The following is a 24,417-nucleotide window of genomic DNA, read 5'->3' on the forward strand; positions in this document are numbered from 1 at the left end:
CAATCCTGGACAACCTGCGACCTCTTTTGGTCAATTAACAAAATGAGCACAAGGACAAAAGAATACTGAAAGGCCTTGGTAGTCACCCATCAGGAAGCAAGGCTGATCTCTCTTCTAAAGCATCTTTAATTTCCCAAGGAAAAGTGTTTACTCTTACACCATATTATTCACAAATAAAATCAGATATTTTTTATATTGTTATGTATGATGCTCCTTTCAAGATGCAAGGTGTAAGTACTGAATTAAGACTAGAGAAAAATGAAATAATAATAATTTAAAAAAAAAAAAAAAAGACTTGTAAAAAGTGCAGCTTTCAAGATTAACAGTATCATGGCCAGTACCTTGAGCAATAGGATATATACTTCTCTCTTCCACTTGAATTTTGACACATTTGAGCAGATTTGGTACAGCTACGGATGAATTACTGGAAGATGAGCTTCAGTGTTAAGGATGAAGGGGTTGAAAGTAGAACAGTAGCCTAACTCATCGTTCCCATGGCAGAATATATTTGCATAAGCCAGTATCTGTGAGCATTGCTGGTTTTATTTTTCATGAGGAGCAAGCTTCTCTGACTGAAACACCATATATTTGTCTACATATACACCTCATCATCCTCTTCCTCATGAGAATGCAGTAGAGCTTCAGAAAGAATTTGTCACAAAATTTGTCACTGCCAATTCAGATTTTTCCTCAAAGTTAAGCCAAGTTAACAGGGGGAGCAAAATATGCCAAGCAAAATGGGAAGAGAATTTGCTGTTGGCCTGAAGACAAACACATGCATTGTGCAAAATCCATGTAGAATTTCGATGTTGGGAGTTTGGGAGAATGGATTGAGAACATTGCGAGAACATTGCAATGGAAATATGGAAGGAAAAGTTTTAAGAGTACAGAGTACGCTTGAAAAAAAAAAAAAAAAGAAGAAAAAAAAAAAAAAGTTGAGGGAGGCACATCCACGAAGATGAGGCAAGATATGGACCGAGTCCTGGGCTCTCAGAGAGCAGAATCTTGGCAAATGTGTGTGGGGTGCCCGAGTGTGTGGGTGTGGTCATGCACATACATTTTCCCCCCCAGTCTCCCTTGGGAACAGCGTCCTGTGAGCTGTAACCGGTCTGGGCTATCCCCGACCCTGCGGGCGGGTCTGTGCGAGCACAGGCGCTCCTTCCCCAGGGCCAGCGCTCTCAGCCCCAGGGTGAACAGGATTGTAGCCAGGAGTCCAAAAAGGGCACTCCCCGCGCCCTCCTCTCGCCGCTCTGGGTGCCAGGGAAACACACGCTGCCATGAGGAAGAGCTCAGGCACAGAGAGCACATTTCCTCGAAACCAGAGACACACAGGACGCGTCCCTCCTGCCCGAGCCCGACCCCTCACAGCTGATTGCAGAGCCGTGCCCACAACCCCCGGCAGCCCCGCATCCCCCGCCTCCTCCCCGCCCCCTCAGCCCTGCCTGCCCGAGCCCTGGATCCGGCGGGGGTCGGCGCTCCCTGCGGCGTTATCCTTGGCGGGGGGGCCGGGGCCAAGGCGCTATATAGGGCGGGCGGGCAGGCGGACAGACAGACGGCACTCGGGACAGCTGTGCGGAGTGGCGCGGAGTTGAGCCGGGCAGCGCGGCTGGCAGGCAGCACGGGCAATAAAACCAAGGGAACTTCGCTTTTTCTTTCAGCCCCATCTCTATTCTTCCCTTCTCGGTGCTTTCTCCTTCTTCTCTGAAATATTTTTGGACTAAGTTTTCTTCAGACCATCTGGGCTTTTTTATTATTATTTTAATTTTTATTTTTTTTCACTTTTGCAAAGGGCTTTTTTTTTTTTTTTTCCTTTTTAAATTTTTTTTTCTGAGTGTTGTGTGTGGCCCAAAAAAAAAAAAAGGAAAAAAAAAAAACGACAAGAAAGAGAAAAGTTACTGTCGAGCCAAGTAATCCAGGCGCTCCGCAGGGAGGAGGAGGGGAGAGAAGGAAAAAGTTGCTTTTGTTGCTAGCGAGCTTTTCGTGCCTTGATGTGACTGCGGCAGGCGCGGCTGCAGGGGAGGCCCGGCGTGCCAGTGCCGAGTGCCGAGTGCCGGCGGCGCTGCTCTGCTCCTCCCGCCTCCTCCCGCCGGAGCCTTGCGAGCGCCCCGCTCTCCATAACCCCTCGGAGCCCGCCCGGCCCGCTCCGCTCCGCGCCGCTCCCTCCGCCGGGCCGGGCCGCGCTGCTGCGCTCCGGGGGCGGCTCCCGGCCGGTGTGTTGCCATGGTGCCGCGGCCCGCCGCGCTCTGGGCAGCGGCGCTGCTGGTGCTGCTGCTGCGGCGGGCGGCGCTGGCGCTGGCGGGGCCGGTGGTGCGCTGCGAGCCGTGCGACGCGCGGGCGCTGCAGCGCTGCCGGCCCCTGCGGGCTGACTGCCCCGAGCGGGTGCGGGAGCCGGGCTGCGGCTGCTGCCTCACCTGCGCCCTGCGCCCCGGGCAGCCCTGCGGCGTCTACACCGAGCGCTGCGGCGCCGGGCTCAGCTGCCGGCCCGGCCGGGAGGAGGCGCGCCCGCTGCAGGCGCTGCTCCAGGGCCGCGGGCTCTGCACCAACGCCACGGCGGGCGGCAAACTGCGCGACCTGCTGCTGCCCGCACAGCACCCTGCAGGTAAGGAACGGGCTGCGGCCGGGCCGGGGGCTTTCCTGCGCGCCGCTCTCCCTCCTCGCTGCTTTCTTGTTGGGCTCTTTTGGGGTTTTTTTGTTCGTTTGGTGGGATTTTGGTTGGTTGGTTGATTTTTCGTGTTTTTTTTTTTTTTTTTTTTTTTTTTTTTTTTTTTTTTTTTTTTTTTTTTTTTTTTTTTTTTTTTTTTTTGTGTGTGTGTGTGTGTGTAAGTGTCGGTTTCTTTTGTTTCCAATGACAAAGGCAGCAGCAGGAGCGGGAGGCTCTGGGCGCCCAGCGCTGTCTCCGGAAGGCGCCCCCGCTCGCTGCCCCTTTGCCGCCGGCCCGGGGAGGGGGCAATGCCCAGAGAGAGCCACGTAGGCGAGCCGGGGATCGAGGGAGGTGTGCTCGGGCTGGAGGAAAGGAGAGTTTACCTCTTCCACCTTATTTCTGTATAGACCGTTTTTCTTATCACCGATGCTGAGAAGTGGCTCCTTTTGCTACTGAGAAGTAGCTAAAGAGACAGTGCTGCTTAAAAAAAAAAATAAAATAAAAGGAGTGGGGGAGGGATTGCCTGATTGCCTGTGGCTTGGGACTGGCAGGATACAGAGCCTGGATGGAGGGAGAGAGAGAGAGAGAGGGTGTAATCCTCGCCGTTTGTCCCCGGTGTACCTGGAAAGAGAGTGAGCAAAAAACTCGAGAGAGTGAGATCTAAGTCCTGCACTGCAGCGTGGGTAAGTCAGGGAAGTCTGAGCCCAGAGCAGGAAAGACAAAAAGCAAATTTAAATATCTCTTTGGCCTGCAGAAGTGGTTACTCAGAACAAAGCGTTTGCACAACGGTGTTTAAGAAGACTTTGTTTTTTTGTCTGTACTGCAAATAAATCCTTAGTCAAACGAAGGCTTCCTGTAACTTTTCCGTGTCTTTGTAAGCGAGATGTTAGCAGAATGGATTTTGTTTGAAAAGGAAGGGACGGCTGGAAAAAGTTCTGTTAGCGTGCACATTTTAAAACTTAAGACAGGGAAACTTGGGATTCAGATTGAGAGAGCACAGTCCCACTATGCAAGCATTTAATTAAACTGTTTGCTAACCAACAGCAAGTATGTTAATGTTTATTTAATAGAAAAGTGTGTCAAAAGGCCACTGTTTGCATTTTTAAAAAGCCAGATGATTTTCTGCCAGGTTATAGGGGCTCTTTGACTAGCCATTCCTTAGCTGGGAAAGTGGAACCAATGCTCCAGTTAACTGCCTCTTAGAATAATAGGAGATGTGTTATTATAATTATTTATATGCTGCTTCCAAGCTGTGACAAATTGAATGAGAGTTTGGAGGTATTAATTGAAGTTTTTAATCTCCTTGTAACATTGAGTAGCTTCTTTCTTTGCATGAGTTTGCCTCATCCTGTTCATCCTTGGAGTAACACTGAAAACAAGAAGAGTCATCTCCTTGGTATTTAGGAGTTGGTGGCGTTTAATCTAGAGGGTAGTGCTTTCAACAGTGACTGTTAGAGAAGGAGATGGGGAAAGACAGAGTTGTACATAGCTGAAAATCTTTCCATTTTCAGCTGAATTCTTATTTCTGTATTCTTGGCTGAGGGAGAATTCTGATTTTTGAAATCATTCAGAACTTTTGATTCCTTAAAAAGTGCATAGGAAGACCCTTATAGTTCAAACTCAAAGAATATGAACTATAAGCTTGCAAACCTGGTGTGCAAGAAGAAAGAAGTGCTCACAGCCTATATGACACATAGTGCCCACTTCCTCACAAGGACCATTCCACTCCAAGCTCTCAAGCCAACACTCCCTGGTTGTTAGCCAACAAGAGGCAAGTTTTTTATGTCCTTAAAAATAAAACAAGCATGTAACCTCATGTCCAGTACAAAAAGAAAATAAAAATACATAGCATCCTTTACATGCAGCTGGGTCCTCCATCATGTGCTAGTCTGTTGGTCCTTTCTAGTTCACAGAAATTGCTAGAAGTTGGTATAGGGTGGAGTATATTACAGTAGCATTGTGGCAGAAATTGTAGTTCCCACTGACTTTCCAGTTGGTTTTTTTGGGCACAAAAGTGTTAAATAGTAGCATGCATTTGCAACCCTTTTAAACTCTTAGAAAAAGAGAATGGGTAACTCTCATGGCAGTTCTGTTTCTCTTATGAGGATGTAAAGCTAGCATGGCACCAAGTTTTGTCAAACTGAGTTAATCAAATATGCTTTACAGTTTAAAATGTGACAATATGACCGTTTTAATCTGAAGTGTAAGAAGTGCTGTTGAGCCATGATGGTCTCTCCAAACTGAAATGACCAGACATTGTCATGGATATTCAATCCATGTTATGAGTATTTTCTAATTATTTTTTGGTAGAAGAGAAAAACTAACTGATTGAACTGGACTGATTGCAGAAAACCTAGATTCAGCTTTAAAACATTTTAGTGACTCATTTTTTGCAAATTTCATTGAGAATTGGGGGAAAAATACTACTGTTTCAGAACAGGACATTAAACCACCAAAAATATGTTCAAATACCACTTAGAGTCTGAGTTAAACCCACAAAAGCCAGGAAATTTGGAATTAGGACTTAAACTTCCTTAATCTATTTGCACTGTGATTTGGATTTTCCTGGTCAATTACATCCATTGCCAGCAGTGGCTGAACTAAAACCACCAGTACCAAAATGTTAACTCAGAACCCTCTTCCTCTTATGTTCCTTCCCCCATTCCTGTGTATTGGCAGTGTCACTGTACTCCCTGTGTTGAAATATTTAGCATCAAACGAGCTATGTTCGCTGAACATGGACTTCTAGTTCTGAATTTCTCAGCTTTTGTGATTTTTGTTTTAGTGAGTCATCAAGTATAATTTTAGTATTGGATGTTATCATTGTGCACTCCCAATAGGATTTCCTTTAAAAAAAAAAAAAAAAAGGAGTCACAGCTAAGACAGCAACTAGTGGAGCTCAGCTATTGCTTAGCTGTTAGGAATACCTTAACTGGAAAAATTCCCTGGAGGAAATGCAAGTATTTAGAGTTGCACTGCAGGAGTCTCCTAACAGAAATGCAGCATAGACAAATACCTTAGAAGGTATAGGAACACTGAACTTACTAAGTATGTTAGAAGTTAATGCTCCTCCTGACTTTTTGTGGATGCTAGTTTAAAGAAAAAATGTTTTTGAAGCTCTAGATGAAAACAGTGCTTGTCCCTGGAACCACTACAGAATAAATGGTGGTTTTTGTCCATTACTTTGAAAATGTGTTTTGTACACCAAGAAATTTTTTTTTATTTATTTTAATGGGAGAGAGATGAAAGTGTGCTGTTCTTTTTTTTCCCCATTCTGCGTGTTGAGTAAAGTTAAGGAAAAAAACCCAACAACAAATGGCTAATTAGAACCAGGAAACTCAGCAAGCTAGAGTTGATAGCGTTAACGTATTAAAGAAAAAAAAGAAAAAAAAAAATCTGAGGGAATGGCATGAAGCTGTGTCAGTGGAAGTAGAGGTTAATTTTTAAGAAAAGTTTCTTCACTCAGAGGGTGAGTGGGCTCTGCAGGGAAGTGATGGCAGCAGCAAGACTGACAGCATTCAAGAAATGTTTGGACAATACTGTCAGGCATGTGGTTTGATTCTTGGTGCTGTCCTGTGCAGGGTTGAGGAGCCTTGTGGGTCTCTTCCAACTCAGGATATTCTGTGATTCTATGTTTCTATGCCCTTGCAGACACAGCTGGCAGCCAAGTAACATTGTTTCTTCTGCATTTGTTCTTTATGAAGGAAATTTCAGTGATTCAGAAGAAGACAGGAGTACCAGCAGCGTGGAAAATCAGCCCATTCCAAACTCTCACAGGGGGCCAGATTCCAAGTCACATCCACCACACATCAAAATAGATATCATCAGGAAAGTGCAAGCCAAAGATACACAACGCTATAAAGCTGAATATGATTCACAGAGTACGGATACATTGAATTTCTCTTCTGAATCGAAACAAGAAACTGAATATGTAAGTATTTTTGTAAATAAGAGTTTGCTAGCATGTGAATGTGTGCATACGTGTATATATATGCATATTGTGCATATGACAAGATAAATGGTTACACTAAATAGCTAAAGAGTGGTAATTGTTGCAGCCTTTTAGGACATTTTGGCATTTTAACTGTTAAATCTGTTGACTCTGCAAATGCATAGACAATCAGCAGAGCAAGAAGATTGTATTCAGGAAATACGTAGGACTAATATAATAATATTTACATCAATACAAGCATGACTTTCACTGAAGTTTCTTAGAGATTGAAAGTTCTTGTTCCTCCCTGTAATTGTCGCACATTTGTGTGAGTGAACTTGGGACAGGTTTAATAGTGTCATCATTAAACTTGGTTGCAAACAGTGTAATTGAGCTGCAATAATGGAAAAAAGATGTTTCACATTGAGTGTAGTGGAACTGTGTTCATACACTGCCTAGTGCAAATCAAGGGAGATCAACTTAGGCTGAGCTGAGGATTAGGGTCTTGACTAGTCAGTCACTGTATGACATGCTGAGCACCACCTCCATTTGGAGTTGCAGTTTGGTGCTGTTGCCTAAATGCAAAGTCTTGTGGTCACATGGGCTGTCATTGCTTCCTCTTGACTGTGCTCAGTGGTTAATCTGAGGGCAAGAATAATTCTCTTCCTGGACAATGCATTATTTTCCTATCCAAAGAGGCATGGTGAAAATAGACATGGCTTCTCATCTTCAAAAGAAGGTTTTGAACTTTGTATGAGGTGAAAACCTCTGCCTGAAGAGAGTGTGGCTTCCAAGAGAAGCTGCATTTTTAGTTTGTTACTGATGTCCAGCCATCTAGTTATATCACTTCAGTATCTGTCTTCCACTGTGTCCTCCTCCCAAAAATGTGAAGTAAAAGTGCCATCACTAAAAGAATGAAGGTTGATTGGTCTGAGGAAATGGATTCGTAACTAGGATAAGTAGTGATAGTTGGGTCCATGAGCAAAGGTATACCAGTTTACCAAGGCTGCTGGTGTCTTTAAGAACCTGAAATTAGTCCATCAGGGACAGGTGCCTTTGTCAGCAAATGCTCTTTTAGCTGTGTCTGCATGTTAGCTTTTGATACTGGTCTGCCTGACTTTGAAAGCTTGCTTCAAAATAAAAATTTTTGAAAAGCTGTTGAGCTTTTTGTAGGCCTAATTTGGCACCAAATCCCTGAATGTTTGTCACTTGGAGTCAGTGCATTTGAGCACTAAGAGAAGTCATTTAAAACCCGTGTTTAGAACTTGTGAGATTGGTACAGAAAGAAAACATGGAGGCAATAAGGAAGGTCTTTACTAACCAAAAAATTCCATTTTAATCTCCAGTAGTGCTATGGAGATTGTATGCTTTCAGACACTCACATTAAAGGTCCTTTACATGAGCAAACTATTAATATTACCACTTGAAAGTATAACTTTCATTACTTCACTAATTAAAAACAGCACCAAACGAGTCTTTGCAACTTAAATATTTTTAAATCACGAAACCATGCAAAGAAATTTTTTCGTGTCTCTGCTGAAGAAGTGGGTGGTGGCACAGATCAGTGATATACCCAGATAGCAGTGTAGCTAAATACAGAGTTTGTAGGCTGTGACTCTTGACTCCTGATCCCATGCTGACACTGACTGCCTTCTTGGCCTCTGGCAAAATGTGAAATCCTCTGCTCTTGCTTTTCTGGCTCCAAAGTGGGGCTTGTAATGCTTTACTCTCTACTCTGAAGGGCTGCTGTGAGATATAATTAGTTGGTGTTTGAGACATGCTCTTAGAAGTGCTTCTGGAAGCTCTTTTGGCTCATTGTCCTAGAGCTAATCCTCACTACCTTGTTGTCAGCCTTTTGCAGATGAAGGAAGTGAGGAAAAAAGTGACTTATCTAATGAGACTGTTGTGTGCAACTGGTCCTCTGTATGACTGTGTTTATTTGATTCAGTTGAAATTGGGAATTGTTGTCCAAAGTTGAGGTGTTTTATATATACATTATGCCAAACAACTTATTTTCAATTGTCTCAATTTTATTTAAACTTTGAAATCCAAATTTAAACTTTCAAATCCAGAATTACAAAAAATATTATTGGGGATGGCCTATCTAGTCGTGTATTTCCAGTGGCCTACTGTTTTCTTTTCCTTTTCCCACTTGGTGCAAGGCCAGCTTTTCCAAACTTAAATTATGTTGTATGTGACTGATTTACATAGTGGCTAAGCCTTCCCAAAGGCTTAACCACTATGTATATGTGACTTTGATTTCAACTGGAAATGCAGTATGTCCCTCAGCATTACCATAGGGCCTTCCATCTTCAGAAAGCAGTTTCTCTTGAAGAGAGCAGAAACTCAGATTTTTTTTTTTTTTTTTGTGAATGGTTTGTTTTTGACATATTCAGCCATCTCTTTGTTTTAATGGACTTGTTCAGGTTTGTGCTTTTTTTTGCCCTTTAAAGATTTATTAACTCTTAAAGGAAAGATGGAATTTGGAGTTAAGTTTCATCTGTGTTTTCTAAAACGTGCTTGTTAACAGGGTCCATGTCGTAGAGAAATAGAAGACACTTTAAACCATCTAAAGATCCTGAATATCTTGAGTCCCAGAGGCTTTCATATTCCAAATTGTGACAAGAAGGGATTCTACAAGAAAAAGCAAGTAAGTACAGTGTTTCAATCATTTCAATGAATGCATTTCACCTTTTCTGTATCTTTGTTGAAAGATCTTGCCAGCAAGGTGCATTATATGTCATTTTGAGGAGGAACTAGTTAATTTCTAGTTTTAGGACTTGATCTGATAGTGCTGAAACTTGTCAAGTGGTGATAGTGTTTTTATTTTCTGTTGATCATGACAACAGATTCATTTGAGAAACTTCATACCTAATCACACATGAGTTGACTGGTGTCCTAGATACTAATGCCCTTTGCTTTAAAAAAAGCAGTGCCTCTACAATAACCCACAGAGCTAATGTTGCAGTCACCATATGACTGCAATAGATCAATGCTTTGAATTGTAAATAGCTGCTTGAGAGTTCCTAGAAGACCTACACTGGATCATATTACATAAAGCAACTTGAGAAAGGTATGTATCTGTCCTTTATGTGCTACACAGATCGCTTCCATAATCCAAGTCATGTTATCGTGAAAATGATACTTCTAGTAGTTACTCTGCAGCAAGGATGGCTTCTCAACCCCCTTCTGGTTCTGGGGTTGTGACCTTTCTTGACAAATGCTGACCAAAACTGTGTGCATTTTTGCTTTAGTTGTGTCGAATTGAGCTACAGCAGCATTCTCCATTCAGTGCTGCCATTGAAGCTCGTTCAGAACTTGGGGAAGGGCAAGATGTGTCAGGTTCGTTGTTTAGTGTGCACATCCCATCTAATTTCAGTGTTTAGTTAGTGGGCTGCCTCCAAATATATATTTCTTGGGATAATTCCAAAATTTCCTGAATTCAAAGGCTTCTTTAAGACTTCTCAAGGACAGATTTTGTTTGTGGACCATCATGTCTTTCCCTTTGGGTTTACACAAATCAGCCTCTTAATCTCTGGTAACCAAAGGAGTGGTAGACTCTCTATTGCTAGCTAATGCAGTTCATTGGTTGGAAGTGAGAGGTCAACCTCTGATCTCAGACATCCTTATTTTAGGAATGGTATCTCTCCATTTTTTGGCTTTCAGCTTTCTTAGAAACAGTCTTTCGCTTTCTAGTATTCCCTGGAGCTCTGCAATAAGCTGTCAGTGTCAGGTGGGGCATTTATAACAGGGGTGAGATTTCCAGCCTTCCTTTCTGCCATCAGTCCAGCATTGACACTGCTGTTTGACCTTTGGTACACGCTGCTGAGCTTTTCTATGCCTCCCAGCTTTTCCTGAGCAGGTGGTGGCAACTCCCAAGCAAGGAAAGTTTCTTTTTGTTGCCTGGAGCTTTGGGAAGCCTGCATCAGCCATGTTGTGCTGCATGTAAACTAGCAGAGAGCAATGCTCACATTTCAATCTGTTTGTTTTCAGAAAATGCATTGGACTGCTATGCAGAGTGAGACGAGGACTGTATTTTGTGCCTGTGTCACAGAAGTATTTTCTTAGCTGCTCTAGAACAGCACATCATTTGACTGTGTTCAAGGCACTCAAGTGTGCCGTAGCCCTTCTCCTTCTCCATGTATTATAGAAGACTGCAGACTGGTGTTTACTTTGTTCAGTAGATCTTCCTTTCATCTCTCTTCAGACTGAGGATTTTGCTTTGTCTGCAAAAATGTGGTGGTTTGCAAGTAATCTTTGGCATTGTGTATAGTAAATCAGATTTGTACTTTAGAGTACAGTCATAGTTTTATCACCAAGGCAAAAAAAAAGGAAATACAAAGAAAAAAATAAGGAAGACAGATAATAATTTAACCTAGTATTTGTTCCTAGAAGCTGATTTGTGAGAATAAGGTGTTGGTACAAAGCAAATAGACACTTTTGTCCTCTGTGTATTGTCTGTGCTGCCTGGAAACTTCTCAAACTTCTTTACAAAAGGTTCCTGCACTATGTGCAATCGCCCATCTGGCCAGCTAATATAGACAATGAAGGGACACTTTTATACCTTGCCAGCTTTGTCAAGCACTGTGCCAATTTACACAGGTCCAGAAGTTTCAATGGTAGTTTGAGATTACAAAGGGTCTTGCAGGAGGTGCCCACAAATAGAGCCCACATGAGTAAACATTTTACATGAAATTCTCTTGGGTTACTGATTCTGTAAATGAACCTTTATCAACCCTGGGAACAGGCCCTCAGAGATGGGATTACAGAGGCAGCCTGCTTCTCTCACCAACAAAATACAAACCAAAAATAATAGTTGCCCTCATAGAATTAACTCCTAGGAAAAAAACATCAGTTTGAGAAGTGAGTCCTGTCCAGATCAAATTAACTGTCCACAAGGAATTGTGAGAGTTGTGTTTGTTTGGTTTTCTTTTTGAAGCATCAACATGTAGGTCTGATATTTTAGATACTGTGAGCTCCTGTCTAATCTCATTAACAGAATGCTATGCTGTTTTATTAATTTATTAATGCCGTTATTAGCCATGTTCAATCTGTAATTGAGTTATAGTCTATTGTCACAAAATTCAGAATAATAGGTTAGGAAGTAGACAGTAAATCCATTAAAAAATGAATGCGAGCTAGGCATTTTGAATTCTAGAAGCAGTTGCCAAAACCACTGTCTAGGATGTGAATGTAGTAGGCTTGGGATGGTAGGAATCTGATAAATTATGATCATGCTGGCACCATTAAAACTCATTCAGGAGGCACTTACATATTCTGCCTTTCTGGTCATCTGGTCTCCAGTCAACTTGAAAGCACTTATTTTTCTTGACATTTGTGGATCTCTAGAAATTGACTTTTCAGGAACAACCATGGAGAATAATTTGCGTATGTGAAACACTTCTAAGAACGTAAATTTATATGTCAGGGTATAACATGAAAAATATTTCACACCTTTTGTTTATATCTAAACTTTAAAAACAGACCTATTAACATTTATAATTCTTTGTCTTAATCACACATGTAAGGTTGTACTATTCAACTGTGCTGGCAGATATAGATATATATATATATATAACAGGCTGGATGGCTGGGCCCAGAGAGTGGTGGTGAATCGTTCTGCATACATCTGGCGGCCAGCCACTACTGGTGTCCCTCAGGGGTCTGTGCTGGGGCCAGTTCAATATTTTTGATGACATGGATGAGTCTTTCATTAGTAAATTTGAAGATGACACTAAGCTGGGAGCATATGTCAATCTGTTGGAAGGGAGGAGGGCTCTGCAGAGACCTGGAATGGTTGGATGGATGGGCAGAGTCCGGTAAGATGAAATTTAATAAGTCCAAGTGCCGAGTCCTGCACTTTGGCCACAATAACCCCCTGCAGTATTACAGGCTGGGGAAGGGTTGGCTGGACAGTGCCCAGGCAGAAAGGGACCTGGGGGTTCTGGTGACAGCAGCTGAACATGAGCCAGCAGTATGCCCTGGTGGCCAAGAAGGCCAATGGCATCCTGGGATGGATCGGGAATAGTGTGGCCAGCAGGAGCAGGGAGGTCATTCTTCCCCTGTACTTGGCAGTGGTGAGGCCATACCTTGAGTGCTGTGCCCAGTTCTGGGCCCCTTAATTTAGGAAGGACATTGAGATGCTGGAGTGCATCCAGAGGAGGGCAGTGAGACTGGTGAGGGGCTTGGAGCACAAGCCTTGTGAGGAATGACTGAGGGAGCTGGGGTTGTTTAGCCTGGAGAAGGGGAGACTCAGAGGTGACCTTATCCTCTACAACTTCCGGGAAGGTGGTTGTAGTCAGGTGGGGGTTGGTCTCTTTCTCCAGGCATCAACTGACAGAACGAGAGGACACAGTCTCAAGCTGTGCCAAGGAAAATATGGGCTGGATATTAGGGAGAAGTTTTTTACAGAAAGGGTGATAAAGGACTGGAATTGTCTGCCTGGGGAGGTGGTGGAGTCACCATCCCTGGATGTGTTTAAAGAAAGACTGGATGTGGTACTTGGTGCCGTGGTTTAGTTGAGGTGTTAGGGGTAGGTTGGACTTGATCTTGGTGATCTCTTCCAACCTAGTGATTCTATGATAAAGGTATATTTATGCACAGTTAGTTAATACAGGCACATTCCTATCTCAAGCATGGGAAAAAATTGTTTTGATGAATTTAGAATTGTTATATGGGGCAATTACTAGAATTGCTCCATGTTTGTATACTGGAGCCAGATACTCACCTAAATGTGAGCTGGCATCGTTCCACTGAAAACAGACCTGCGCTTGCCAGAAGCCAAAATGGCCTGAGGTATATGTCAGTGTTGTCTGCAGTCTGTTTCTGAAGACCATGGTTGTAGCTCTGTGGAGCCCTCTGGACTAACCAGGAATTCAGTGAGATACCATATGCTTTTCTGTGCCCCATAAATGCCTCTGCGGCATTTCTTTGTGGAAGGGAGAGGTGCAGGTGGCATGGAAGATGGCAGCTGGTGTTTCTATCAGAAGTAATTATTGTCTCCACTGCTTGGGCAGTTTTCCAACTTTTTAAACTTATGAAGTCATACCTTATGAATAGCTGGGCAGAGCCTAGAAATGTATGTGGAACACAAAATTCATAAGAGCAAATATTTAGAGATACATGTTTTTCAATAGGACCTGTCTACCGCCTCTGTAGGGAGTATTGGCTGTTTCAGGACAAAAGCATTGCTCCTTAATCAGAAGTGCTTTACTATTGACAGCATGCTTGAGTGGGTAGAAAAAAAATCACTTGGAAAAGACAAATTGTTTTCTCATAGAGTGTTATTTCAGCTGTGAAATGATCCAAGGATTTTGCTTTTCAAATGGATTGTCTAGAAGTAGTAAAAAAATAGTAAGAAAGGTGTTTCTGCAGATTAACTTCATGTAGTAATTAATTCTGAAAATTGATTGTGCAGTTGTTAAAAGCAATCAAAGCCTCCAACAACATGAGAACTTTAATTGATCATTTGTTTTGAAAGTGATGCAAGCCTATGAATCAAGGAGAGTTGTGTAACATACTTCATATTGCACTTCTAAAAGGAGAGGCTATGTTACTATTATTAGCAGAAATGTAGTTTCATTGCCAGAGCACCAGGCTGGCAGCCAGAAGCCCTATGCTCTTTGGGCTCCATCTGTGCCTACTTTGTTGGGAAAACAACTCTAGAAGTGCTGGCTCAGTTTCCTTTTTGTAAAATTAAATTGTGCAAAGGCTGTTGTTTATTAATTCCTCTGTTTTGAGCATGAATAATGTAATTAACATTAAATGTTAATAATACTTAAGCTAGAGTCCAGTCCATTCACCATCAACACTGAAGAAAAATTTCCCTTGACATCAATGGATATTGAGTAGTCATCCATGGAAATCCTGAAGAATGCATGTGAGTTCTAGTCAGGCTTTTGAGACAATAAATTTGTCTCAAAGAAACAGTAAGAAGTTATGTTTAAAGATTTAGTAATAGATAAGAACTGAAGTGCAGGTAACCATTTAGTTCAGTGAATTATTAATGTAGCTGTTCTGTCAGTAGGTTTGGACTTCTTTACCCTCTTCTAAAATATGTATGATATGTATGTTAAGCTGGATCTTGCCATTCTGCTGCTGTCCATTTTCATAGGGCTAATGCAGAAGGACTGCAGATATATAGAAGAGAAGACATTGCATTATTTCTGCATTGGGCTTTTAACTCAATAATATATCAGAAGGGTGGATTAATTTGCAGTTATACTGAATAACATTACTTAATTTATGGTGAAACAAAATAAACAAGATGTTGACTTGTTTGAAAAATTTGTACCTAATATGTGACCTGCTTCAATCTCTCTGTCACAAAGTCTTAGTGAAGACTGTTTATCCTACTCCATGCTGCCACAAATTAGTTGGCTTATGGGCCAGTGTGCTTGTGCAGGCTGTCCCAAAGTGATCTGTACTTCCTATTCCATCCAAGATGGCACTGTCACCTGTCGTGCTAAACTAGACATGGAAAGGATCAGTCACTTCAAAAAGCATGGGAAACCCAAAACTTGCTTCATGTTTTTTTGTGTACCTGCACATGGAAAAGACACTTATGTGAGCCACTGCCATAGCCTCCTGAGACATTGGCCCATGCCTAGGAGACTCTGGAGAACAAGAAGTAGAGGGATAGTGGTGAAGTTTACCAGATTGTACCAGCATGAACCTCTGAAAACTTGAACTACTCTGAATGTGATCTCAGAGGCAACAGTTGCTCTGCTTGAAGGATAGACTTGACAGTGTTGAGGGACATAAGTAGCACCAGTCTAGCCAATCTTCCTTCATATTGGCAATGCAACAGACGAAACTGCAGGAAATGGAGTGTGCTTGTGTCACTGTCTCTTCTGTGAGTATGTCCTGAGTAAACACCCACCTTTGTCTGCATTTGAAGCAAATCCTGTATCACCAAATCTCAAAACATGGGCTGACAGGAAGACTGTCTTGACAGTGAGGCTGACCATTGCAAACCTAGTGAGATTTTGGATGCCTTATGAATGGATAAAACCCTTGCAAGGTCACAGAGTAGTAATTTAACTGTGTCTAGGGTTGCATAATGAATGCACCCTGCAGTATGTTATCTCCTTTAGTCTAGTTTGTGCCATTCTTTGTTCCTTGGGAGTGTTAGCATTGAAACACATAATCACAGAATGATTATATGCAGATGCCTTTATTGAAGAGCTCTGGGAATCAGGGGTACAGGATACAAACCCAAATCTGACTCTGACATGGATTTGAAATGGACATGTTTTTATACCCTTTTGTTATATAACTACATATTAATTATTAAACTCATATTGTTCTATTGTATACATTGATCTTACCCAAGCACAAAGTCTTGTAGTTTCCATCAAGCCCCCCAAATATAATTTCTCATGATTCTTAAACAATAATCATATTCAAGTACCAAACAATCATCACATTTAACAATCATATCATCATGATTATGCAGGTGCAGTTTCTTCTGTACATGATCTAGTAAAGACAAAACCTAACCTTTGTTTCCAGGGCCTACATAGTTTTGGTTCCCTTCCCAGGCCTATCCAGGCCCAACCTTTCTTTCCACCTCCCCTGAATCTATTGTATACAGTTCCCATGATTTTAGAAACACTTTAACCCTATGCTATCAGGAGGAGCATTACTTACTTAGTATGAAGTAGACTTTATAATGCATATTTACTGCATTACTGCTTCAAAAGAGGTTCAGTGTTATTGCCTGTTATAGTTTCAGGTTGGTCAGCATTGTTGGCGAATTCCAGCAGTTAACTTGAAGCTAACATGTTACAGACTAGTAGATACACAAACTTTTTAATAGGAAAATATACGTGTAAAGTTCTAGTCCACCTAGCAGCTTTTGCAATAACTACACTACAGAAGGATTATGTATCTGTTAATAAGTGTCAGCTACACTGTTGGATTTCCTCCAGTAAACTGATGCAAACCAAGTGTGTTTCTTGCTGTTGTCTTTGCCAGACCTGTGTTTCAGTATGGAACACATCTGCTAATTTTTTTTTGTAAACATAGGTCCCAGTCTCTAGCCCATAATCTTGTATGGTATTCAAAGGGGGCAGCTGTGCTGCCAAATATGATATTTATTATAAAGTAGTTAGACCCAGAGGGATTGATGGGGAGAGAAGGTAAGCTTTTATTGAAATACTTCGTAGTGGTAACAAATACTCTGTCAGATCTGGTCAGGATATTGAGGTGCAGTTATCAAAGGAGCAGGAATCCCTGCTGTCTAATACTGCAAGTGGAGAAAAAAAATTCATGCTAACTGTGTCTTTTATTATGTTTCAGTGTCGCCCATCCAAAGGCCGAGAAAGAGGTTATTGCTGGTGTGTGGATAAATATGGACAGCCACTTCCTGGGTATGAAGGGAAGGGAAAAGGAGATGTCCACTGCTATAACTTGGAAAGCAAATGAGGACTGGGTGCCAGCTCTTATGGCATCTGTGCATGGCCACTGGACCTCACAGAGACCTTGGAGGGGCTCAGCAAACACTGTGGGACTGCACTGTGTGTGGAGTAACCAGCTCTGCCTCCTGCAGCAGATGGGGAGTTGCAGCCTCTGTGGATGCTGCTGCAGCTGCACCCTGCCACCGACACACATCGAGCTTCCTATGGGACATGTAGGGAGCTCTGAATTCTCATGTAAACCTGCACTATTGACACCCAGAGAGAGAAAACCAAAAGGCACTTCAGAATGGAATCAGGGAGTCTCCACTGACTTTTAAAAGAATGGCCTGTGACCAATTTGATCCCAAAAGATGCTGGGTTTTTTATTTTAAAGAATTTATAGACATTAAGCTTGTAAAAGTATTAAAAAGAAAAACAAAACCAAAAAACCCACAAGGATTTAGAGGTAAAGGTTTTATACAGGTCTGATAGGAAACTTGTCTTCACGGGTAAAAAGTTTTATAAAAATCTCAAAACTTTTTAAAGAAATGTATTTCTAAAATAAAGACATGGCTATTTTTTTCTGTAAAATATATTATGAATATTCTGTTAGTCTATATTTAATATAATTGTTTTTTAATAGACTTTATTTAAATGTAACATGTGAATACCAAATATTACACAGTAATTCTAGTGTATATGTCTGTATGCCAAGAGAAAGTAAGTATGGAATGATTTACAAATATGTATAAATCTGTATGCATACACACATGACCTGTTCTAGGTAAGAGAAATGAATTTTTGGAGCAAAGGAAGTGTTTCCAGAAGAGATTGAGTTTTTTTATTTGATCTAACTACAAATACCAAGATAATAATTTTTAAATTATTTTATTGATAATGCTAATGTATGCATTACTGAATTATGCCACTGGAAAGGATAACAGTTGCACTGAAGCTCTTGGTAAAGCTTTCTTCTGTCTGTCCATTGCTTCAGTTTCTGCAACAGGGCTTACATTTCCTCCATTTACTGCTCACACTAATATAGAATATTCATGGACAAAAAATTGCCATTACAGTACTACTCTTTGTGTTTGCTTATTTATTTTGAAAAGGTGTATCTATTCTGTGTTATCTTGGTACATTCTACCAAAGCACTTACTCTGTATGAGAAACTCCTATTGAACACAATGTCGACAAGATGGGGAGATGGTGGACTCTGAGTGTTGAGACCCGTGCATTTCATTTATGTGACACACAATTGTTGCTTGCTTTGACTATGGTAAAAATCATTTGCCTGCATCTAAGCATAGAAAAAGAACCATTGGGTTTAAATAGTTAAACTCACTGTCTGCTGTGTCGTTATGTCTTTTTAATTGGAAGAGAAGTGATTTGGTTTTGTTGTGGTATGTGATCCTTTCACATAAGGGAACATTTTGGCAACTTTTTTTTTTTTTTTTGAGGCTGATTGTTTAATGTACTTTGTGAAAAACTCTGTATGACAATGAAATCTGGATAAGGAAAGGTGGCCTGTGAAATGGATCATCTCTCTGGAAAATAATGCCATATTTTGTATATGTATTTATTTATATATTTTATATAAATATTTTATATATTTATATAAATATATATTCTTATATGTCTCACTATAAATGTGTGCTGTCACTGTAGATAGAAGAAGCCATCAACACTGTAATTTCTTGTTGGGCTGGGAACTCCATGGAGACTAAGGACAGTGGGCTTTCAGCCACTGGGGCTAGGGGATGTGTTGATGGAGGAGAGATTATGGTGCTGAGGAGCCCATTCCTCTCCCACTGCATGAATTACAACCATCCTTGTTCCTGCCAACAGTGGCAAATGTCTAGAAACTTAGACGTGGAAGGGTTTGGATGTGTAGCTTCCCAGGGTCATGGCAGCAGCCTATTACCATAACTCAGATGTTTAATGCCTTACCTAAATGCATTAGCTGAACAGCACTATGAGTGTTCTCCACATTTTTCCAATATCTGTCTGATGCAATGAGTTCATATCATCATTAAAACTGAAATTTTATAATCTCATGGTAAGTAAATTGTATGTGAAGTGATGCTGACTCCAGGCTAATACAGATTTCCTGACACATTGTTACAGAAAACTTTTTGAGGTAAAGATTTATTGCAATATTTTTATTGCTAAAGCAGATCTAATGCCTGCAAAAATTTGTTGGCGAAGTAATAAATGCTGGGCTTTTTTTAAAATTTTTTTTTAAGAGTTGTAAACCAGTTCTTTTCAAATACTTTCACAGAGAGAAGAAAGTTATATACACCAATATTTGGGCATATAATCATAGATAAGAAAATAAGGATTGGGTTCATTAAAGTGAATTATTATTTTGCCTCTTTTTTTTTCAATAACTGGTGACCCTTCTGAAAACAAAAATCAGTTTTTTGTCAAAAGTGATAGCTGCTTTGTAAGGCACATTTTGCAAGTATGTAAGATGTTTCAACAGCCTGTGACAGGCTTTATGATTCGGGTATTTTGTCAAGTATTTTAATTTTCTATGTTTTTTCTTACCATTAAAAAGAAATAAATACAGAAGAAGCTAGCTAGTAGAGTTTCTTAAGTCATATATTTTATGAAAAAAACCCCAAACACACTATATCTCAAGGAGCTAAACCTGATTTAAGCATGCAATCTGTCACATGAATATTTAAGACATGGCATTCATCTCCTTTATTAGTACTAAAAGGTTTTAGTTATTTAACAGAGAAAACATACAGCCACAAGGGGAAAAAAAAAATCTGTGTGTAAATCAGTTTTGTTATTTTGCTTCCAACAGACTCTTTAAAACAGAAATTGTGTTTAAAAATAGTTCCAAAAATAAAGTCTCACCTGTAATTTAAAGCTTCATCCTTTTCAGAAATTGCCTTTTAAATATTTTTTACAAGCACAGTTGTTTGCACTAGTATTGGGTACTTGCCATTGTTAATCTGATGTCAATTGACACTGGTATGAAATGTAAAATAACATTACTATCTCTCTCCAAAAAGAAAGCTTTTTTAAAATGAAAGAATCAGTGGTGTCTTTTTCTCTCTCTCTCTCTCTCTTTTTTTTTTTTTTTTTTTTTTTTTTTTTTTTTTTTTTTTTTTTTTTTTTTTTTTAGCATTCCTATTTCTGTGAAGACAATGGTCCAATTCAATAGACAAAAGTACTTGTCATTCAAAGATTTTTCTCATGGCTAAGGGCTCCAATTCAAACAAATATATGTATTTGTGGTCTACACCCATGCAGCAGAATGTGGGCAGCACAAAGTAAACATATCGGTCAGTATCAGTTCAGAGGAAGAATTACCTTCAGGTACAGGTTAGAACTGATTCCTACTAAGAGCTGCAGTGAGTGAAGAACATGGGGTTTGTTGATAGAAATGAAACCAATGCATTAAAAACCTCCCTTATGTCTTAGTGCCTTCCCTGTCTTCAGCTTTGGTGTTTTATTAAGTGAACTTCAGCTTTTTTTCTAGTTTTTAATAAGCTCTTTCAAGAGACTAAGGTGGTCTGAGTTAATATTAAGAAGCCTCAGAAAAATTTATTACATTAGTCACACCTCAAATATTTGCATGGCAAGGTGTTATAAAATGTCAAAATATGTGTTGCAAAACTTGCTGATTTCTTCTTGAGCATGTTTTTTCTCTAGATAGTACATGGATATCATATGTAGCCCAGAGGAGTGTTGTAAGTATTTATTTTAAAAAGTGTGATAAATTGCTGCATAAATTTCTTCAATTTGACCAGAATACAAATTAAAGCTGCCTTGCCAGAAGCTCTATTATCTTACAAACTCTGAGAAAGTTCCCTTTTTTAATAGATCTACTGTGCTATAGTTTTTAGAGCCCAGAATGTCCTTTTCCACCTTTTTGACATGCCTGGCTTTTCAGGGCATACTGTTAGCTATTTGTGCACGAGGGAATGAAGCTTCTTTGAATACCAAAACCACTGAATTAATTCATTTTTAGTACAGTCTGAACTTTTTATGACTAAATTCCATGGAAACCCTACACAGCCTAATTCCTTATTGAACTGAGCCCTAAATTTAAGTAGTGGTTTTTCAAACTATTTCATCTTTGGTATCTCTAGTCACTCTAAAACTGTGCAAGGATGCTCACTCTAAAACAAGCAAGGATGTCTCTGCAGAGATTTCACACATTAGCAATAGGAATTTTATTTAAAGTATGAAAGGTACTGATAAATTTTCCTGGATGCCAAAGCATATTAGTATACAAAATAAAATGTTTATAAATGTAGCTGTTTTCTTTGTGGTCCTGCTATATGCCTTTAGAAATCCTTCACTTCTTTTAATTTCTACCAGAAGAATATGCTTGCTTCCTAATTAGAAAGGGCTCCTTCTTCTTTTCCAACTCCCACTTTTTTTTTCTTTATTTTATTTTTAGTGTATTATTAGTATTATTAATAATTATTATTGTTATGGGTTAAATGGGGGTAGACATCAGTGTTGTTCTGCAATAGCAAAGCAATGATGCATGTAGAAAAATAACATAATTCTGAGAAGTCAGTGCTGTTAGACTGCTGGTAAAGCACAAGCATCTTTACTTCTGACTTTGCAGAAAAAACCTGGTTTAGGTCTGGTTTAGCATTTTTTTTTAATAATATCTAGTAATAATAGCACTTGTAGTAATAGCACTAGTAATATATAGTGCTGTGGGAGCTGAGTGCTCTCCAGAAATGCAGTAAATCCTGTGACAAGTCTCTGCCATGTGCCATTTCTTTTCATCCCACTTTTCTTCTCCCTGAGGAAAGCAAACTATATATGATGATATATGATGCATTTTCCATTTACCTTTTATTTTTTTTCTGTCTTTAAGACTCACATTAGCAAGTGCAAGATCAAAGGAATAAGTTTGTTTGTAAAGTAAAAGGCTAAATTTTCATGTGCTTAATATCTAATTGTATTTTGGACTGTGTCTGCAGGAAGTTGTTCCCTGATTATGTTTTTCTTTTTATGGTAGAGGAGTGACAGAGATGCTAAAGAGCTTTCAGTATTAGGGTTGGCTGCTCTTCACCACCATTTTCTTTCTCTCTCCCTTTTTCTCCCCTCACTTTCTGCCAGTTCCAGCTGAGACACAAATGTGCCTCTGCTGTACACCAAAGCAATGAGCGGAACAGACTCAGTATGAGCACAGCCCAACACCAGGTGATTTTTGGCTGTCTTTGGACAGCTTTGGGGGAAATGGTGGGTAGAAAATGAACTGCAGAGGGCAGTGACCTCATTTCTGTGCCATGAGCATTTTGCAGCTGGCAGTAGGCCATGGGCAGGAGGAGGCATGGCTGGAAAAACCCTGCTGCAGCAAACCTGACAGGGTTTGGCAGGAAGAAGCACAAACCGGGTAGGTAAGGTTCTCAGATGACATGAAACAAACATTACAGATGCTCATGTGAGACCTTCCCACCAACTAATTTTTTAAGTAGAGTAGGAGGAACACAAGTGAATATGAAGGGAGGGAGCTGAAATGACAAGTACATCCTCTTTACACATCCAGCTACACACCAGGCGACCCGAGCTGCTCCGTATCCTGTGGCACCTTCCTTGTTTGCCTGCTCATTCCCACCAGGCTTGGCTTGCCAACACAGGAAGAACCATTGCAGCAAGCAAACACTGAAGCCAGGTCTGCCAGCTGACACATGCCAAAGAAGGGAAGGGAAGGGAAGGGAAGGGAAGGGAAGGGAAGGGAAGGGAAGGGAAGGGAAGGGAAGGGAAGGGAAGGGAAGGGAAGGGAAGGGAAGGGAAGGGAAGGGAAGGGAAGGGAAGGGAAGGGAAGGGAAGGGAAGGGAAGGGAAGGGAAGGGAAGGGAAGGGAAGGGAAGGGGGAAAGGAAACCAACAAAACAACAACAACAAGAAGCACCAAAATAAAAACAAACAACCCAAACCTACCAAAACAACAAAATCTAAGTTCTCCATAAACAGGAAAAAGAAACCCCAAACCAAACCCCAAAGAAAAACTGAAGACCTTTGATTTTTCACCTGATGTTTGAGGTTGATCATAAAAATTCGGAGAAAGCCAGGTGTGTCCTCTATGGTGTAAATGTAGTCCAAGTTCCCAGCAGCATTTTTATAGGGAAAATAAAATTTGCCTGCTTTGCCTCCTTGCATTAGTCCTAATCCTATTATGTGGAAAAGTCTGGTCCTAGTCAGACAGCTCATCCCAGAGCACCTGAGATGATGCCTGTCCTGGTGAGTCCTGGCAAGATGTCATAGGAGCCAGATTGCAGACAAGGATGCACTCCTCCCCTGCCAGTTTCAGTGGTAAGTAAGGGGCTAAACACTTCTTAGAAATAGGCCTGTCATTCCTGAATGTTGTGCAAAGTAACTTCTGCTTCTGATACTTCACAATTAGAGGAAAGGGTATCTCCTAAACCCCTGTCTCCACTGAAAACTCCAATTTCTTTCAGCTAGGATGGGAACCTTCCACCCTGCAAAACATTGGAAGTAGCTGTCCACTGGATTGCTATTCTGCAAATAGACTATTATTACATAAACTATGAATGTTTCCCCTATATATATAATTATCCCAACAAAAGGAATAAATTTCTGCTCTTTAGAGATAAACCTTTACACAAGGTCTATGGAGTGAGAGCAGTTGGAGTACTCTTAAGAGTGTAATGTAGCTGTGAGACAATGATTTCCTCTCCATTCTTCACCATTTTCCCTTAGCAATGTCATGACAGTTGTTCAGTGCTGAGTAGATTCCCTGAAAAGGACTCCAAAACTTGCTGCTTCTTCATTATTTTGATACAGCGACCGCCAAGCATTTGGACATAATGAATGTGGTACTGTAAAACAGTTTCAGCCAGGTCTCACAGTAGCTCCTCACAGGGATGTTAGACATTAGTTACTTACAATATCAGTACCATTGACTGCTTTTATGCAGTGCTTTCCTTGGGAAGATCTCAAAAGACTTCACAAAGTTCAGTAGTATATCCATAATTTTCAATCTAGAGCAGTTTAATAGACCCCATTGGATTGGCAGGCATTGGCATGCAGATACAGCTGACACAGCAAGCGCAGTGTCTGAAGCCACAGAAATGTGACAGGGAGAGCAGAAATGTTCATGCCTTAGCTTTGCAGCTTCAACAAGCAGCTTCCCTCTCCCATTTAAAACTCAAAGTTTGTGCCAACAAACGGCAGGAGGATTTTGGGCTTTCACTTCTGCCAGACTCTTATAAAATGTTATCACTCTCCTCCCCAGCTGTTTTCATAGGAAGGGTTGGTGCAGACTGTTTTCACCTGTGGGACTTGCTTACTCCCACACCAGTTTCTCCATTGACAAAATCAGCTTGAAGGCAAAATGGCAGTCACTTGCATTCTCTTTTTCTCTGTAACCACTAAGTCAAAGGGACATGTATGGGAGGGAAATGGGCCATATCCCAAGCCAAGAGTCTTCTCTCCTTTCAGA

At 40.8% G+C, this 24,417-nt stretch overlaps 1 protein-coding gene across 1 annotated transcript; it reads left to right on the forward strand.

The window, feature by feature from the left end:
* The first annotated feature begins 1,226 nt into the window (after nucleotides 1-1,226).
* On the forward strand, nucleotides 1,227-21,090 carry IGFBP3 (insulin like growth factor binding protein 3). The gene is made up of 4 exons (XM_083860571.1): nucleotides 1,227-2,599; nucleotides 6,346-6,572; nucleotides 9,103-9,222; nucleotides 16,875-21,090. Exons 1-4 carry the CDS (start codon nucleotides 2,221-2,223, stop codon nucleotides 16,998-17,000), a joined length of 852 nt encoding a protein of 283 aa, XP_083716697.1. The 5' UTR covers nucleotides 1,227-2,220; the 3' UTR covers nucleotides 17,001-21,090.
* The last annotated feature ends 3,327 nt before the right edge of the window (nucleotides 21,091-24,417 follow it).

The sequence above is a fragment of the Zosterops lateralis genome (assembly GCF_965231275.1).
Source record: "Zosterops lateralis genome assembly, chromosome: 1".
Classification (NCBI taxonomy): Eukaryota; Metazoa; Chordata; class Aves; order Passeriformes; family Zosteropidae; genus Zosterops; species Zosterops lateralis.

Bases quoted from the DNA above. Each gene is read 5' to 3' on its own strand.
- IGFBP3 (XM_083860571.1), top strand. From the start codon at position 2,221: ATGGTGCCGCGGCCCGCCGCGCTCTGGGCAGCGGCGCTGCTGGTGCTG. The intron at 2,600-6,345 runs GTAAGGAACGGG...TTCTTTATGAAG, and splicing joins GCCCGCACAGCACCCTGCAG to GAAATTTCAGTGATTCAGAA. The intron at 6,573-9,102 runs GTAAGTATTTTT...GCTTGTTAACAG, and splicing joins CGAAACAAGAAACTGAATAT to GGTCCATGTCGTAGAGAAAT.